The sequence below is a fragment of the Phascolarctos cinereus genome, unplaced genomic scaffold, assembly GCF_003287225.1.
Source record: "Phascolarctos cinereus isolate Bilbo 61053 unplaced genomic scaffold, phaCin_HiC Scaffold_5;HRSCAF=322, whole genome shotgun sequence".
Classification (NCBI taxonomy): domain Eukaryota; kingdom Metazoa; phylum Chordata; class Mammalia; order Diprotodontia; family Phascolarctidae; genus Phascolarctos; species Phascolarctos cinereus.
Window position 1 is genome coordinate 54239666 of NW_027555958.1, and position 12753 is coordinate 54252418.

Below are 12753 nucleotides of genomic sequence, written 5' to 3' on the forward strand. Positions count from 1 at the left end.
TCTTTTCCAGTTAAAAGTGATCTTTCTTTCCTCAAATTTCTCCTACTATTTTGCCAGTCTTTTTTTTTGTTTTATTATCATATTCTGCTTTGTTAATCATTTGTTTGCATATGTATTATATTCTGTCACTTTACACCCCCCTCCATCATTAGACTCCTCAAGAACAGGTACTATGTTGTTTCTCATCTTTGTATGTTTATTTTACCTCTGTTAACATTTTTCGTATTTGTATCTTTAGTGCCTACCACATGGTAGTACTTAATAAATACCTGTTAAACTGAGATTGTTGAATCCATCAGTACTCAAGTGCTTGCCACTGTACTTGATACTATTGGAGAATGGCTACAAAGGAAATATGTCATGGTCCCTTTTCTTGAGGATTTTCAGTATCGTTGGGTCAGGGCAATTGATATACATGACACAATCAGAGAAGGGATAATCCAAGGCAGTGTATTGTATGATACTGTTTAAAGACCATAGGAATTCACAGGAGAAATTGATATGGAATATAATACTAAGAGAAGACTTCCTAGAGGAGGTAAGAACTGAGTTGAGCCTTGAAGAATATGTAATATTTAGGTAGGCATTGGGGCAGAGGGGAAGAGAAGACATTCTTGGCAATGGGGCGTGACGTGATCAGACGTATGGAAGCAGAAATTTGTATGGCACTTGAAGATGATTGGAAGTTATAAACCTTCCTCTCTCTTGAGTTGGCTGAATATTGCCTTCCTATCTCTTGCCAAGTTAGGGGCTACACAGAGTCACTTAAAAAAATGTATGCATAATTGAAAACACATGACTTGATATACAGCTGACAGAGAAGAGTGACTTTAGAAGATACTTTTTAGAAACTACATAGTTCATGATTATTTCTTTCCTATTTTCTTCAGTCGAACAAAAAGAGTGAAATTATTAACTGACAAAGGAATTGAAAGTGAAACTTCTCCAACTTGCTTGAATCTCAGTACAAAGAAAAAACATCCCCGACCAGAAACGAGAATATGGCAAGCAAGAGAGAAAGCAAAACTTTCAGATGGGGAAAAGAATCAGGCAAGTTTTGAATGAGAAATGTTAAATGTTCCCTTTCCTATCCATTCCAACCCTGTACTCTGTTAGAAATTCATGATAGATTACTTATAGTTTTGTACATAATCTTTTTATCAGCTAAACTTAAAAGTCACAATTGTAAAAACAGACAGTTCAGTGAAGATTGTAGGTTGTTTACAGTCCTCACAAGTAGAAGGTATTCTTTAGCCCATTGAGCTAATGATGATACAGATGGTAGGTGAGGGGAAACTTCTGTCTTTTTGATAGAAAGTTATATGTGGGTTAATGAATCACTCCCCAAGAATATTTTAAGGAATTACCTAGTTAGTAGACATTATAAAACTAACAATATATTTAATTTACAGTTTCAAAGGAAATGATTTTGCGTTTCTTAGACCTTAGTAGTAATTGAAATCTACTTGAGTATATTTATTTGGTGTTTTTTTAAGCGTATTTATTAACTAAGATAGTTCTCTACTGGCATAAAAGAATAGCTGTAAGTTGTGTTTGTTGTTGTATTTTGATCTTCACCTCAGGTTATGTCTTAGAGGAGTAGTGTGTGCTGTCCCCATTGAGGATATTCTTGTCCCCCTTTCAGGAAGGTTATAGACGTTTAGGAAATGGAGTTTCAGATGAGCTGTCAAGTGAAGATGACTGTGAAGAACAGACACAGATGGTCCTGTTACGCAGAAGTGTAGAAGGGGCCTCAAGTGACAATGGCTATGAAATCAAGAATGAAAAGCCACTGATTTCTTCAAAACATGAAGGCACTCAAGTAATTTTAGTGTATTTACTCTTTACATGGCTAATTGGGGGATTTCTTTTTTGCTTGACTATACATGCTTATAATGGATGTTACTTTTCTTCCTTTCTCAAGAAAAGAAAGGGAATGGGAAGGTAGGAGAAAGAATATCAATTAAATAAAATTGAATTTTAAAAAACAGAAGTAAAAATATGAATTCCTTGTAATTTGAATATTATACATTTCTTCAACCTGTGTTTCCACTATTTTTACTTTCATTTTTTATTTTTATGTTCAGGTAAAGAAAAATTCTACTTCAAGGTTGTGTCGACTGGTCCGAGATTCAGATAGCATGGCTGAATCAGAGCTTGAGTCAGCTGCCTTTAGTCAGGTAAAGTACTTAGTAGACATAAATAGTAAGGATTAGATATCGTTTTCATTCCATCCATCCATCTTCTTTAGCTGCCACAAAGCAGTAATACCAAGGGTTTAATAGTTTAAAATAAGAGTAGCATTTTTTAGCTATCTTGTCACCATTTGGATACTTTAGGGTAATCTTCAAGGTGTTTTATAGTAACTTTGTGATACTGTGACCTTGAAAAGTATCAGTGATGAGGGTGATGAGAATGATGAGTAAAAATTAGTCACTCAAAGAGTAAAAAGTTACTGATAGGCTGAAGTTTATTATCTTTTAGGAGTACTTTATACATAAAAGAAGTTATTTCAGGTGAGTACATATCTTTGCTAAAGGATCTGAAATTGTAGCATTTGTTTTCATTTTATTGTCTGTAGATTTATCATCGAATTGTGACTCATTGAAGATCAGTAGCATATGACATTTGTATCAAGGGTGGTACAAGAGATTATTTTTTTCATTTACGGCAGTTAAGACAGTGGAGGGTAGACGGTGGGGTAGGCCATGTTCTTAAGCAGCTGTGGGTACAGAAGGACTTTAATGTGAGTACATACATTGGTTGTAAGAGTCTGCTTCTGCCTTCTTGTTCAGTAATTCAGCATTTACTAAACACTTACCATGTGTACAATCTGTGCCAGGCACTGGGGATATGACAACAAAACTGAAATTCATCACTGCTTTTTAGGAGCTTGTGTTATACTGGGAGATATATAAACGCCATAGAATTTGAGGAGGGAGCAAACACTGACCACTAAGGGAATCAGAAGAGGCTTCTCATGAGAGAGGGCGCCTAGGGATTCTAAGAGGGGAAGGGGAGGAGGGAATGCAAGGTCACAGAAGCCAGGGATGGCATGCCACATTGGCCATTTTGGCTGGAACATGGAGTTGGTAAAGTGAAGTGATATGAAATAAGTCTGGATAGGTGGATTGGAGCCATGTTGTAAAGGATTTTAAGGAGTTTGTGTTTTATCAGAGTGAGATTACGGAGACACTGAGTAGTCTTAGGGAGATGAGACATGATCACACCTGGGCTTTAAGAAGGTTATTTTGGTAAATGTGTGAAAGACGGATTGCAAGGGGGAAAAACTTGGAAGCAAGGAGTCCAATTAGAAGGTTTTTGTAATAATCCAAGTGAGAGGTGATAAGGCCTAAACTAGCATGATGATCCTGTAATCAGAACTATGAGGGCAAAATTCTAAATGTTAAAGCGCACAGCTGGCCTGTGAGCCCTCAGAGCAGAGAGAATGGAGAAGACATTGGCTACGTTTTGAAAACCTGATGAACGCTGTTTCTTCTTTGATGCGAAGGAGTCTCGGTCTGGTATCAGTGGCGGTTCTCGAAGCTGTAGTCGGAGGGACTCGGAAAGCACCCGCCACGACTCAGAGACGGAGGACATGCTGTGGGACGACCTGTTGCATGGGCCCGAGTGCCGCTCATCAGCCACAAGTGACAGCGAGGAGACAGGCGTGAAGGCCCTGCCCCCAGGTACCAAGCGGGATCCAAAAGAGGATGTTTTCCAGCAGGTGTGTGCAGAAATCCTCATCCTTCTTGGGGGAAGGGGCAGGCAGGACGACAGACGTGTTTTCTTTTTATGTTTTTCTCTTGACGTTCTTTAGTATGAGCCTTGATTTGTTACTTTGTAGACCTCAGGTTGTTTGTTTGGTTTTTTATTTTTATTTTTGTTTTTTTTGGCGAGGCAGTTGGGGTTAAGTGACTTGCCCAGAGTCACACAGTGTTATATGTCTCAGGCTGGATTTGAACTCAGGTCCTCCTGACCCCAGGGCTAGTGCTCCCTCCATTGTGCCACCTAGCTGCCCTGACCTCAGATTGTTTGAAAATTTACTCTGTTTTCTATTTTTGTAAGTATTGCCATATTTGTGCATTCATAGAGAATACTAAGATGCTTCGCCTATGTGAAAATTGATGTTTATGATTTTATTTTCCTGGGATTCTAGAGGGACTTTAGGAGGTCCAAGTCACCATAGATTTGTTTATTTATGAGTGGTGGAATTTTCAAAACTGTCCAATTTGCAAGAAAAAAAAAGCCACTGAGGCAGAGTTCTGAGCCAATAGCACTTTTTTCAAGGATCCATGGTCCCCTCTAATGAAATGGACCTCAGGTCTTCCTCACAATCTTAGATGCCCAGGGCCGCAGCTCTACATTGCTTGATACTCAGACAATACAAGTAGCATAGGCCAAAAATACAGAGGCTGATTGGTGGATAGACCTTGTCCTTAACCCTCCAGGAGGGTCTACATGTAATACAGAATCCCATTGGTTGACAAATGGAGTAGTGAGCAGACCTCAACAGATCTCTTGACCTTCTAGGAGGTCCTGTCAAAGTCAGTGAACAGGCTCATGGGGCTGGGCTGATGAGCAGATGTCAAAACATCCACATGGGTCAACGGGCTGGCCAAGAGGCGGGCTAGAGGCAGGCAACCAGGGTCACTGATTGACCAAGCACCCAGAGTCATCTCCCCTTGTGGGGCAATAGAGGGATGGCAAGGGATGAAGGGGCAACAAAAATAACTGGAGGACTTTCCATGTATTTGATTCACCTCCCACATTGGGCTTGGTCACCATAAGGAGAAACAAGGGAGGAGGCCCTCTGGTTAGCTTCCTATGATTAAACAAATGAACTTCCAAACTGCAGTTCACAGCTGTGGGACATAATATGCCACATTTATAATCACCACCCCTTTGGAATCATAATGTCAAACTGATTAATACTGATTAGAATAAAGTAGAGGTCCAATTAATCACCTGTCACCGGAGAGAGGCACATTTTTTAGCTTTCAAGGAAAGAAAAACAAAAGGGAAAATGAGACAATTCATTAATGTAAACTAACCTCAGGTTCAGACCCAAGTTAGGTTCATTGAAGGCCTTCAGAAGGTACCTAAAGGAAAAACTCAAAGAGGGATTTGGGCACATCTAGCCAGCGTACTTTCTATTTGTCGTTTTGGCAGAAGCCATGGTTATCAGTGATTTCTCTCTTTGCCTAAACATTTCTTTTACAATGGTGCCATACAACAAACATTTATTAAATGACTGCTATGTGCAGAGCCTTGTATGAAGTGCCATTTAAAAAGAGATTTAATTTATATATTCCCTTCAAGTTGGGGGAGGAGGAGGATGAAATAAAATGTCAACATAGGTAGTTATACTATCGCATTACGTGCCCTGGAAAGTTATATTTTTAAAAAATTGCTCTTTGAGGTCTAAGGGGGAAGATTTTTACAGACTGGGTGGTTCAGAGAAGTCTTTCTGACTTCCTTCCCAGCCTTTAAGGGATGGATAGGTATTAAACTCATTAGGAAGGGGAGGGAGGGCATTCCTGATATGGGGCACAGCTGGAGCCGAAGCTTGAGGGTACAGTATGTATTTGAGAGGTGAAAAATGGTCATTTAACTGGAACCTAGTACGTATGGAGGTGAGCAGTGTAAGAAAATCTTGGAAAGGGAAGGTGGGTGGGTCAGGTTATAGAGGGTCTTAAATATCAAACAAAGAAGTCTGAACTTGAGAGAATGACTTGGAAGTTAGATGATGACTGATGAGCCTCAAGAGAATGAATGGTGGTAGAGAAATAGTTTTTAAACACTAGTTTACACAGAGTATGCCTTATAAAGAGATGAAATGTGAAGGTAGGAAGTGATTAAAGTGGAAGGTAGAAATGATTTCTGAAAGTAATGTGTTGAATTTTATTATATACTTTTAAAAAGTATATTTATATATGCTATTTATTATATGGTATATTTATCATATACTATTTATATACTTTTTTAAAAAGCAAGCTCTACCATCTCAGGGAGTAGGGAGGAAAAGAATTTGAAACCAAAATTTAAAAAAAGAATGTTTAGAATTGTTTTTAAATGTAATTGGGGAAAATATTTTTTTTTTAAAAAGCAAGCTCTATGTAATAGATATTAGTGATTTCACATAGAATACCCCTTTTTTGTTCTAATTTGCACATGGGAATGGTTTTTTTGGTGTTCATTAAGTTCAGAATAAAATCATAGAATTTTGAAACATTAAAAAACATGGGGGAGGTTAATAAGAGTCTGTTCAAAAAGCCTCATTGTAAATAAACTAGGTTGGAGTTTGGAAATGGACTGGGGGAGAAAGAGGAATGATGATTAGAAAAGGGTCTAGAGTTTGGAGGAGAAGGGAGTATGGACATCCTCCTCACATGTATAGTGATATGATGAGATGCGTTGGACTGTGGAGTAAGTGCAACCTGAAGTTGATTGTCAAAAACTGCCTGAGAATTTGCAGTTAATCCAATCTAGAATTTGAGAAAGAATTTAGAAACTTTCTATTTTGATGTGGTTCTCCATCAAATTTCTCTTCTGGGTGTGAGGAAGTGGGCATCCAGGCTCTGGGCTTCCTTGGAGGCCTATAGAGGGGTTGTTGAATGCATATCTGGTTTCCATTAAGTGTCTTGCATATAGTAAATGTGCAGTAAATAATTTTTTAAGGAAGTTGGAATGGAAAAACATAACCAGAATTCATTCAACAACATATAACAGATATTCATTAAATGCCTGCTTTATGTAAAGCACTGTACTAATTCCTAAAAGAGAAACAAAAATTAAATAAAGCGTGATCCTTAGCCTCAGGGAACTAATTTATGCACAGAAATAAATAATATAAATTAGAACATGATTATATATGTGAGGTACAGACAAAATTTTATAAGAGATTTGAAGAGGAAAAGATCATTTTTACCAAGAATGGAACAAGGAGGATGTAATGGAGGAGTTAATATACTTCTTAAAAGATTTTAGTAAGCTGGAAAGGGACCTTTCAGGTGTAGGGAACTCTTATTTACAAAGGCCTGGAATAAGAAAATATCCACTATGTTTGTGGAAAGTTCCAGTTTGATAAAAACACAGGCTGTGTGAAAGGTAGTAGGTAGGAGATAAGGTTCTAAATTGGAGAGGGTTTTGATTTCCTGGTTTGAACTTTATTTGATAGGCCATAATAAGTTATTAATGACTTTCAGGTTACAGGGTACAATGATTGTGTCACCTGGATTTGAAAATTATTAATATTTAAAATTGAATAAAGACTATTTCAAATTGGTGCCATCTTTAGGATCAAATAAGTTAGACTGAAAGTGTGTGGCAAACTTTACTATATAAATGCCACTTATTAAAATAAGTTATTTTTTTTTAATGTGGTCACAATGACTCCATTTTCTTTCTTTTTTTTTTTTTTTTAAGGCAGTTGAGGTTAAGTGACTTGCCCAGGGTCACACAGCTAGTAAGTGTCAAGTGTTTGGTATGAGGCCAGAGTTGAACTCAGGTCTCCTGACTTCAGGGTCGGTGCTCTAGCTGAATGACTCCATTTTCTGTAGCATTGAGTGCTTCTCATAGAATAAGCCAATAAGGATTTTTGGAGGAGAGACAGAAACTAAATTCTGTTTTTGCTATATTTGAAATGCCAATGGGATATCTAGGTAGAGATTCTGGCAGCAGTTGGTGATGTGAGCCTGGAGCTCAGGGAAGAGATGTGGACTTGTTAAATACACTTGTGAGTTGCCAGTATAGAGATGATAATTAAACCCATGGAAACAGGTGATGATTGAGAGAAGGAAGAGAGCTCAGAACAGAACCAGTCAGAAAATCAATGTACAAGTATTTATCCAACTACCTGTTATATGCTCAGCACTATTAGGTGCCATGGAGGATAACTTACAGCTTTACTTTGCCTCAGTTATCCACAGAGGGTTATCCACAGTGTCCTGTCTTAGCTCAGTTATCCACATGAGGTCATACCTTGGCTCTTATCACTTATAAAGGTGTCACCTTCGTCTATGATTTTGAACTCTGAAATTCCCCTTCCTGGTAGTAATCAGTTCTTCCCATCTTTTCTTCTGACTCATTCCTTGAAAACCTATGTTTCATCTTCAGTATGACTCCTCATCAGTGTCCAGCATACCATGTAGGTACTTAATTTTGTTTGTTGATTGATTGATTGATAGATAATCTCTCTTCTGAATTCCAGGCTCACATCTGCTCACATTTAACCACCACCTGCTGGTACCTCCGACTTAACATGTCTGCAACTAAATTAATAATTTTTACCCTGGAACCCACCTCTCTTCTACTCTTCCCTGTTTCTTTTGAGGGTACCACTGTCTTTCTAGACATTGGTATTCCTGTTGGAGTCTTCTGGACTCTCACACATCCTCTATCAAATCAGTGCTACTTCTACAGTGTTTCTCATGTGTCCTCTTTTCTTTACTAGCATGGCTTCCGTACTCATTCAGGCCTCATTCAGGATATTGTAACTGACTCCTAATTGGGCCCCGGTGCTTCTAGAATTTCAACTACCTGATCCAGCCTTCACAAAAGGTTACCACAAAAATCCACTTTAGGCCCAGATTTGGGCCTTCTGGCTATTTCTCCCAGGTGATCCTCCATTTTCTTTCTCTTGCTTTTGTACTGGCTGTCCCATGTCTGGAGTGTTCTCTCTCTCCTTCTCTGCCTCTTGAAGTTCCTGGTTTCCTTCAGTCAATCAATAAACTTTTATTAAGCACTTGCTATGTGCCAGACACTATGCTAAGTCCTGGCGATCCAAAGAAAAGCCCCTGGGAGCTGATCAGAAAGTGAAAAGGTAAAAAACAGGCAGAAATAGCCAGGAAGCCTGAGAAGGAGCAGTCAGTCAGGGAGGAAGAAAACCAAGAGAGACCGAAGTCACAGAAACCCAGAGAGGAGAGATTATCCAGGGGGGAGTGTGATCTGCAGACAGCCAAGAAGGATGAGGAGTGAGCAGAGGCCCTTAGATGTGGCAGTTAAAAGATCACTGGTAACTTTGTAGGGAGCAGTTTCAGTGAAATGATGAGGTCAGAAGCCAGACTGCAGGGAGTTCAGAATTGAGCAGGCATGGATGATAACTGCCACAGGTGGCAGGATCTCTGAGGAAATGTTAGCTAATTTCATAATCTCATGACCCCCAGCGTGGCTTCATGATTTCCTCCTGTTTTGTTAAGGAGTGTGTGGTGGAACCAAAGGAAGGAGATGGTGGGTTAGGATGTGGCAGGGAGCAATGGATGATAATACAAGGGAACAAAGGATTCAAAATAGAGGCTAGGCAGGCGTTGTGGGTGCTCCTGTAATCCCTGCAGCTAGGTCAAGGCTGGTGGATCACTTATGCTGGGGAGTCTGAGCTTCAGTTGCTTAAACCAGTTGGGTGTCAGTCCTAAGTCTGGCACCAATATTTCAAGCGTCTGGAAGCAGGGGTTAATGGGTTACCTAAGGAGAGACATACCAGATCAGGAGCAGGTCAGAGCTCCCAGGCTGGTCAGTAGTGGGATCAGGCCTGTGAATAACTATTGTGTTTCCAGCCTGAGTAAGATAGGGAGACCAAGTCAAAAGGAAAAAGGATAGTATAGTGTTCAGTTGATTTGCCAAGGGATCAAAATAGGGAAGAAAGTTCAGTGTAGTCAATAAGAAGACAATGGATGGCTGTGGGTCATACTGAGGGATAGAAAGATCTGAGGGTGAAGATTAGGTATAGGAGGAATAAGGCATAGAGAAAGATGGAAAGGTGTCATCCAGGAGTATAGCTGAGGTGTCGTGGAAGAATGGGCCAAGTAGTTGAGTAGATTCAGGAACTAAGAAGTTAGCGTATTTGAGGGAACTTCAGCACATATGTTGAAGCCCAGGAATGAGATCCTAGAGATGTTTGTGAGCTGGGCTCTAATTTCTAACTTCAGAAAGAGGGGAGAATGTTTGGGGACCGGTAGACAACAGCTACCAGAATCTAGAATTTAGATTTCATGAACTGCAAAGAAAGAAAGGTTTCTGAGTGATGACAATATAGGGAGAGTCCACCATGAGCAGTGACTGCATAGGGAATGAGTGAAAGTGCTCTAGTACTGGCACGTATAGCCAGGGAATCGGTGTCAGCAGGAGGGCCCAGGACTCAGTGCCAGAAGATGGAAGGAACAAGAGAGGAAGTGGTATAAGATGAGAGGAAGTTTGTTAATTACAGAGGAAGTGTTTCAGAGAGTCCGGTAGAAGGGGACAGGCAGATCTGGAATGGGGTTGAGGTGGGTGGGAATAAGGGAACAGTCAGTTGAGATTGAGAGGAGGGCTTTGTACTTGGGTAGTTGGTTCATGGAAAATATGTTCAGACATTAGTGTGGTACACTAATAAAGCAAATGACTGGAAGCTTTAAAGATGACCCTATAGGAATCAGGAGTTCTTAACCTTTTTGTCTCAGTGAAAGTAGTTTTTATATATATATAATTTATATTTGCCTTCCAAGTTCATGAGCCATCTGAAATCTGTCCATGGATTCCAGGTTAAGAACTGCCGCTTTAGATTTTGGTGCAGTCCTCAACTCCCCAGCCTCTTTGTAACTGAGTTATAAGAGGCCACAGATGTAATCTAGTCTACTATCTTCTTTCATTTCTGGGCTCATCTACAGTACCTATCCGATAAGCACATATGAATGCCACCCACTCAATGGCATTCCCATCCATCAGTATATCATATTCTGTTCAATAAGCATTCTTAAGCCACTTAGTTTTTCCTGTATGTACTGTTAAAACTAAAACTCTTTAAATGGCCGTGGGTATCATTAAAGAGGTGCTGTGGTTTTCAGATAATGAAGTATTTTGTTCAGTCAACAAAGTATCATCTATAAATGGAAACATGTGCTGTACTGCTCCATTTGTAGGGAATCCTCTTCTGTTTAAGCTTTGCTTTTCACATGTGGCAAGTAGCTTTGTCAAAGATTTCCTGGTTTGATGATTTACCTGATAGTGGTAACAATGATCTGTTGTATTACATCCATCAAGGAGTCATTCATGATATTAATATGTTCATGAGATACCCACTTTTGGGGGGATGAAAACCTTTAAGGCTTTATTTTGCTTCACCAAATGTCTTTTGAAAAATAAATACCTTCAGGTGGTGTGACTCTGAAGATGTGTTTTGCTGAAGAAAATTGTTTGCAAAAACTTAACAGTTTTGTTTTCATCAAGGATTCTTTCACTGGGGCTACCGATCATGCTCATAAAAATTTTGTATAGGTGAGGAAGTAGATATGTTGGTTATTAGTGATATTCTTTTGATCACACTTTTTGGTAGTAATACCATTTATGTTATTTTCTCCCCAATTTCAGTATCTTCCTCCCTCTTACAGGTATCTTCAGAATGGATACCTTCGAGCCCTTGGAATTTTGTTGCTTTCTGTACATGTTTCTTTTCTTTTATTTATTTTTTTGTATGTTTTATTTATATTATTTTATTAATTGTGAAACTGAATTGGTCCAGTGCTGTTCCCACTTTTGTCATCTTTAGTGCTATTTATAATTCCTCATATAGCATTTCAGTGGCTGAGATGTGCCCAGATCTGAAGCTCTCTTTTCAGCAGTGAAGAAAATGGCATGACATTTCATAGAAAAGCTAAAATATCTGTTTCATTTTCTTTCGTCTTTTGTCTTTCTCCCAGTTTCATCTTTATGTGCTCTTAGGATCTGGCTTAATTGGGTCTCATACCAAACTTTCTCCAAACTTGAATTTGTCCTCTCACTGCTAGCAGCCTATATATAGAAGATAGATAGAAGGCTAGATAGAGTACTTATTCGGTGCTTTCTATTAAGTACAGACATTGTGCTTAGTTAATGTTTGTTGAATAGACATGGGTGCTTAATAAATGTTTGATGAATAGTCAGGTGCTTAATAGATGTTTTATTGAATCAGATCCTTAGATAGTTAGATAACTGCTAAACCCTCATTGTTGATTTTCCTTTTACTGGTATAGATTGCAATCACTTGATGTCATCTTACCCATGTAATTCTTGGACTTGTCTTTTCTTTAAATCCTTCCTAGAGAATACACTTGATGCGGAAGAAGTCTTTTTTTAGTCCTTTTTCATATATTTTATATGTCCACCAAACTGTGAGGACTATAGAAGGGTTATTAATCAACAAGCATTTATTAAGTGCCTACCAACTGTGTGCCAGGCACTGTGCTAAGCGCTTAGGATACAAAGACAAAGAGGAAACAATAGTTTCTCATTCTTACGTTTTCAAGAAACTTCCCTATCGTGGGGAGATAAGACTAATACTTGAAGCAATGAGATATTAAAGATTTTATGTAATTAAGTTTCAGCTTTGGGTTTTTTTTTTATTTGTTTGTTTTTTGGTTAAGAAAATAAGTGACTCTAGAGAAAGGACAGTAGCATGAGAAGTAGAATAATCAAGAATGACTTTAATACACAAGATTTGAGCTGAACCTTAGTGGATGGGAATAATTAGGAGGTGCAGACCAGAATGCTTTTCTGTCATTAGAGGAAGTAACATGAGTGAAGTTTTGGACGTGGTAAAGAATGGCGTGTTTTGGAGGACAGTCTTATTTGTGTTGGGGAATATTGCAAATGAGATTAGTAATTTAGGTTTATTAAGATTAGTTACATCATAGAGGACCTTGAAAACCACATGTAAGTATTTAGACTTGTAGTCTAAACAGAATTGTAAAGAACATTCAAAATTCTTTAAGCAGGACATTGATGTGAGGAGGTTGTATTTGG

General features: G+C 38.8%; 1 protein-coding gene across 2 annotated transcripts in view; it reads left to right on the forward strand.

Moving 5' to 3' along the window:
- PHTF1 (putative homeodomain transcription factor 1) overlaps nucleotides 1-12753 on the forward strand; it is a 46455-nt gene that overhangs the window by 15549 nt on the left and 18153 nt on the right. For both annotated transcript variants that reach the window (XM_021002052.2, XM_021002070.2), the window contains 4 exons: nucleotides 891-1050; nucleotides 1646-1822; nucleotides 2088-2180; nucleotides 3512-3727. In XM_021002052.2, coding sequence (XP_020857711.1) covers nucleotides 891-1050; nucleotides 1646-1822; nucleotides 2088-2180; nucleotides 3512-3727 — 646 coding nt within the window. The remainder of the gene's footprint in view (nucleotides 1-890; nucleotides 1051-1645; nucleotides 1823-2087; nucleotides 2181-3511; nucleotides 3728-12753) is intronic.